Here is a 5,494-nt window from a genome sequence, read left to right on the forward strand (position 1 = left end):
AGTCAAAAAACTACTCAAATTTTTGTAGTGGGGTCATTAATGACATGAGAAAAATTAAAAAGGTCATTAGTGGTGACTCGTATGTCGCTGCTAATGAGGGGTCAACAGTGACAACTCTGAGAGTCGCTGCTAATGAGGGGTCATTAGTGGCGACTTTGAATGTTGCCGCTAATGACATGAGAAAAATTTTAAAAAAATTAATGATGTGGAAGCATTATTGCTAAAATGGGCATAACACACAATGTTATTAATATATTTTTGCTTATATAGATAATATGGCTAATCCATTTTATCTTTCTTGTAATAAAGGCGATGGTAACTAGGATTTAGTTAGATAGCACACAACGACATGGTGATGATAAGTGATTAGAACTCGTAACAACGACCAACTAAAATCAACGACGTCTAATAGTAAGTATAAATATAAAATATCAAAGAAAAAAAAATAATGAAAGAATTAATGAGAAGCAAAATATTAGAAAAGATAAAGAAGTAAAAAGAATGTGACTCATATTTTAGTTTTGAACATTTGAAGATTTTAAACATGCTACTAGGTGCGGTCCTAGGTGAGCCACCCCTAAAACTTTTAAAGTTCTCTCTAATATATATATATTTTTTTGGAAAATACACTTTACCCCCGAAGTTTGACACCTTTTTTGATTCTACCTCAAATGTTTGAAAGTTAACAACGTATCCCCATAATTTTTTTTTTTTTTTTTTTTTTGCAATATGGCCATTCTGTTTGCAAATTCCATTTCGACCAAGAGGGTGGCCGGGAATTGGCTAGAGCCACCCCCTTGCCCCAAATGGGGGTGGTTTCGATGGGTTTGTGGGTGGCTCGACCACCCCCATTTGGGCCAAGGGTGTGGCCGAGCCGTCCCCAACTGGCTAGAATGGGGGTGGCTCACCACCCCCATGGCCTATTGGGGGTGGCCGGCCACCCCCTTGCCCCAAATGGAGGGCTAGTTTAAAGATATACCCTTAAAAATATTTTTTTTCTCCTCCAATTTTATTTTTATTTTTTTGATATACTTTAACACCAAAACTATTTTATTCTACATCCTTCCATTCTTAACAAAGGCTATATATTCATTTTTCCTAATAGAATAGCCATTTTAAAGTACCAAAGAATTTCAACAGATCTGCCACCATGCTTCATTAAAACCGTCAGCATTTATGAAAAAACAAACAAATTGAACTTTTAGTCAGAACATGATCACTTCGTTTACATGTTGAAATATGATATATATATGCATATTCTCAACAACAAAGAAAAACATGATCCTCCCATGGTCTCGACAAAAGTAGGTAAAACCCGATTCACCATTTGTGAATGCTTTCACAGCATAATTTGCATGCCCATATAAACTTTGTAACAAATCTCTTTTTCACTGTTTTCAAAAGAAAATAGGCCCATATAAATTCTCTTAGACAGAAATTTTCTTCATACTGTATGTCTAAAGAAATTCCTCAAACCCGGTCTACTAAATTACCATGTATCTTACTGAGTCTTACTGTTACATCGTTAACTCCTCTCTTTTTCTAACAAATGAAATTCTTCTCTCTTAAACCTAAAGAGGAGTCCAAGAGTCTCTTTAAGCTGTTCATATTCCTTTTCTCTTCTTCACTGTGAAGTCATTTACCAGATTTGGGTGTTTGAAAGAGTTGCTAGAAATTCTCTACCGGATCGTCAATGGTGCACAAGCTCGACCAGCTCGTTAAAGAAACTGCAAAGTACATCATTTTCTTAAGGACCCATAGACCCATTGAGTTTTATGGGTCTAGTGGTTAAAGGTGTATTATAGTTAACATCCTTTGTTAATGGAAAGAAAAAATGGAGAGGGTATTTTTGTTTTGTTAGATTTTGCATGGTACGCTTGGTTGGAGAGAAAGTGGAACAAACTGAGGAAGGAAAGTTTAATTTGGAACTCTTAATTATCTTGGTCTCTTTTGAAGCTACTTTTTCTCTTTTTTTTTTTCTTTATTGGTCATGTCTTTCTTGGCCTTCTTTTTCTTTTTTCTTTATTTGTTTGTACAATTCATCTGTATGAAGGACCTCTTTAGTTTTTGCAATTTGTTATTCATGTTGCGTGAATTAAGGTTCAGAAGAGAGAAAGTGAGATGAATAGCTGAAGGAGAGATTCTTGGACTCCACTGTATGTTTGAGAGAGAGAATTTCATCTGTTAAAAGAAAAGAGGAGTTAACGGTGTAAGACGTTGTTAAGTAAATTAAACAAAAGACGTGTTTCTCACAATATCTTACAAGGACATGTGACAATTTATTAGACTCGGTTACAAAAGATGAGTTCAATTGAGCAAGAATGACCCTGCTATACATAATTCTCTACTTGAAATCTCAGAGTTATGGGAACTAAGGAACAATGTATAATCTTCTCAACCAATTCAGCACAGAAAATTAAATCGGAAGAGAATCAATTTAGAGGTAAAGGCTTCTGTTAAACCTGAAGTCCACCAAAAATCAAGTGCACGTGGGAATCAATAAATCCAGGAACCACAACTTTTCCTTCGAGATTTAACTCTTCAGTCCCATGTCCTGCCACCTCCTGCGTTCATATGAATAATGCATGAAACTAGAGACTGTTACAACTTACAACTACCAAAAAGCCTCTAGGAATCAATTTTAGAGATGAAAAGTATAAAAGATGTGCATCAAAATGAGAAACAAAACAAAGAGAATGCTCAGAATTGGCCACCTAAAGGGCAGGCAATCAAAAAGGGACCGTATGGAAATATTATACAAGCTAAAGAAAAATATCATTTTCAGAGGCTTTGATATTGTAGCCTGACAGAATACTGCATAGCAAAATTCCGTCAGAAAACTTCATAGAATTATGACGAAGGAGTAATTTGATAACGGATTATACCCTTGAGATTGATTTGATCGATTTTAAACTCATTTCCAATTAATAAGCAATGTGATTGCGACAAAGGGAAGGCGACATTGCATTTTCCATCATGGTTCACGACCGTGTTTGATTGGCCTTATGAGTAATACAAGATACTCATCTCTTATCTCACTTTTATACCACTTGGCTCATATAATTGTTTCCATCAACCATTTATTAAATAAGAAAAAAAACAAATGCGAGGGTTGATGGACATCGAGACATCATTCCAATAATTTAAGAGTGAGATGAGAGATGAATATTTAAAATTTGTGATATCCAATATGCATATGCAATAATCTCAACAGATGATGGGCATCACATTAATAAACAAATATTCAAATTTATGAACGCATTATTTCTTTATTCAACTGTAATCTTGAAAATTTCTTAGTGGACAAGAAAATATCTCCAATTACATTGGGTTATATTATTGTCTCCTTATTCTTATTCGAACCTTCATTCGCCTTGAAGTCATAGCAACTAGCTTAGGCAAAAGGCCTTTGATTGTTACAGTCTAAGTTGTCCCCGTAGCTTACTCCAAATTCGTCACAGTACCTTACGTAGAACCCAATCCTATTCTCCACATGACTGTCAGGACCATGCCCACATTCCACCCCACCGTTGATTATGTTGGTGATGACACCATAGCCCGGAACTCTACCGGCAGCCGTGTCAGAAGCGGTCGGTGTCCATTTTCCAATAATGACATCGTGGCTGGAGGGCTTGTTTCCCTGTGGGGTCATCCAAAACCATATGGCTGTCTTGAATGATAGGATTGCGTCTTGGGCTACTAGATCCGGATTGTTTAAGAGATTAAGTCCAAGTCCAAGGGCTTGCCCCGCTTGCCCGTAATTGTAGTTGCTGACAGAGTCAACCAAACAATCAAAGTCGTCAAAATTCACGGTCAAAGTCTCTGATATTATATGCATGCATGTTTAATATTTTTGTCCATTCAAGAAACTAATGTTTAATTCAAAGGCTCACTATATATATATATATATATATAATTCCAACACTTACTAAGTGAGTTGAATTGGGCCCCGGCCGAAATATTGTTTGCCAAGCGCACACGGCCATTCGGTGCTTGACCTACAATAGTCTTCGGGCGGGTCGTTTTCGTCAATAAAGCAATAACCCCATGCATATGGGCCATCTGGTGCAGCTTCCCATCCTCCTACATATACAATATAAAATCAGCTTTAATTTGGTTATGATAATTAGCAAGCTTCAATACTCAAACTAACTCACCTGTGGTCTCATGAGAGGTTTGACCCAAGAAAGCTGCAATCTCCCTTTTACGTGTATCAGCATCACCAGTTGTGCCAAAGCCCGCAAAAGAATTTGCAGCAGCGATGAAAGCATTGTAGGTGTAGAATCCATTGCTTCTACATCGCGGATCGTTCCGATATTTAAGCAATTGGTCAAAAAGAGTGGCACTGGTGACGGTCACCCGGAGGCGGGGATGGGGTCGGGTTGGAGGGTGGGGCGGGGACGGAGTTGAATTGGGGGGTGGTGGTGGAGGGGCTGCAGCACATTGGCTCTGGCAACCATTCCCACAGTAGGCAGTTGTGGTGCCACACCACCCATATTCACCACAGCATAGGCCGTTTGGACATAGAGCTCCACCGGCCTGATGTCCACATTGTTCTTCTGAGGGTGGTGATGGAGGGGTTGCAGCGCATTGGCTCTGGCAACCATTCCCACAGTAGGCAGTTGTGGTGCCACACCACCCATATTCACCACAGCATAGGCCGTTTGGACATAGAGCTCCACCGGCCTGATGTCCACATTGTTCTGCTGAGGTTGTTCCAAGCAAGAAAGCTAAGAAGAGAATCAAGGTATGCAACTTCATATTTATCTTTGAGGATGTTATGTTGGGATATGGTTCATGGACGAGAATGGTGGGTATTTATAGGCTATTAGCGTCATGTAAATGTTGGATGGGTTTTCGATCCTTCACTATTCTATTCAAAATGTGTTGGCTATTACATCCGAAATCTCTGGTCTATTTTGCATGTGGAAATTAAATATTGTCCTTGAGGCTTGAGATGAGCTTGCTGTCTTGCCCTTTTACTTTTTCTTTTTTATTATTTTTTTACTGTGTTGAATAACTTGATATTCCTTTTAAGTTTTAACTTTAAACTGTGTCGAATTTAATTTTACATATCATTCCTTTCGGTGACAGATAAAATTAGCTTTGGGTGATTGTGATGGTTGTTAGGTTGTAATTTTGGAGTTAGTCTCGATGATCAGATGAGATTAATTTATTACATCAATGATTCAGTCTATGATTTACATAATAATGCGTTTTTTTGAACAGTTAGATATATGCTTAATTGGTATGCTTCCTAGTGATTGAGTTTTGAAGTAAAAGTACCCAATAAAACTGAGTTGGTTGCATTTTGAAAACAAAAGCAGAATTAATGAGTTGGAATTTTATCATGTGCACAAACGTGCATTTCGCTTAAGTTGTAGAACAAAAATCAACAAAAACAGATTCCACAGCAAAAACTTTGGGATGCCAAACAAGTTTTCAAATAAAACGTGTTCAACTATATATATATATATATATTAAAATATTAAAA

At 37.5% G+C, this 5,494-nt stretch overlaps 1 protein-coding gene across 1 annotated transcript; it reads right to left on the reverse strand.

The window, feature by feature from the left end:
* Positions 1 to 3,394: 3,394 nt before the first annotated feature.
* LOC132182075 (endochitinase-like) lies at positions 3,395 to 4,761 on the reverse strand. The gene is made up of 3 exons (XM_059595284.1): positions 4,158 to 4,761; positions 3,930 to 4,083; positions 3,395 to 3,770 (listed from the first exon to the last, which is right to left on the reverse strand). The coding sequence occupies exons 1-3, from the start codon at positions 4,759 to 4,761 to the stop codon at positions 3,395 to 3,397; spliced, it is 1,134 nt and encodes a 377-aa protein (XP_059451267.1).
* Positions 4,762 to 5,494: the final 733 nt, after the last annotated feature.

The sequence above is a fragment of the Corylus avellana genome, chromosome ca1 (genome assembly GCF_901000735.1).
Source record: "Corylus avellana chromosome ca1, CavTom2PMs-1.0".
NCBI lineage: Eukaryota > Viridiplantae > Streptophyta > Magnoliopsida > Fagales > Betulaceae > Corylus > Corylus avellana.

Excerpts from the sequence above, each read along its gene's own strand:
- LOC132182075 (XM_059595284.1), bottom strand. The coding sequence starts at position 4,761 with ATGAAGTTGCATACCTTGATTCTCTTCTTAGCTTTCTTGCTTGGAACA. Across the intron at positions 4,084-4,157 it reads AACCTCTCATGAGACCACAG|GAGGATGGGAAGCTGCACCA; the intron begins GTGAGTTAGTTT and ends TTGTATATGTAG. Across the intron at positions 3,771-3,929 it reads GGCCCAATTCAACTCACTTA|CAACTACAATTACGGGCAAG; the intron begins GTAAGTGTTGGA and ends TGACTCTGTCAG.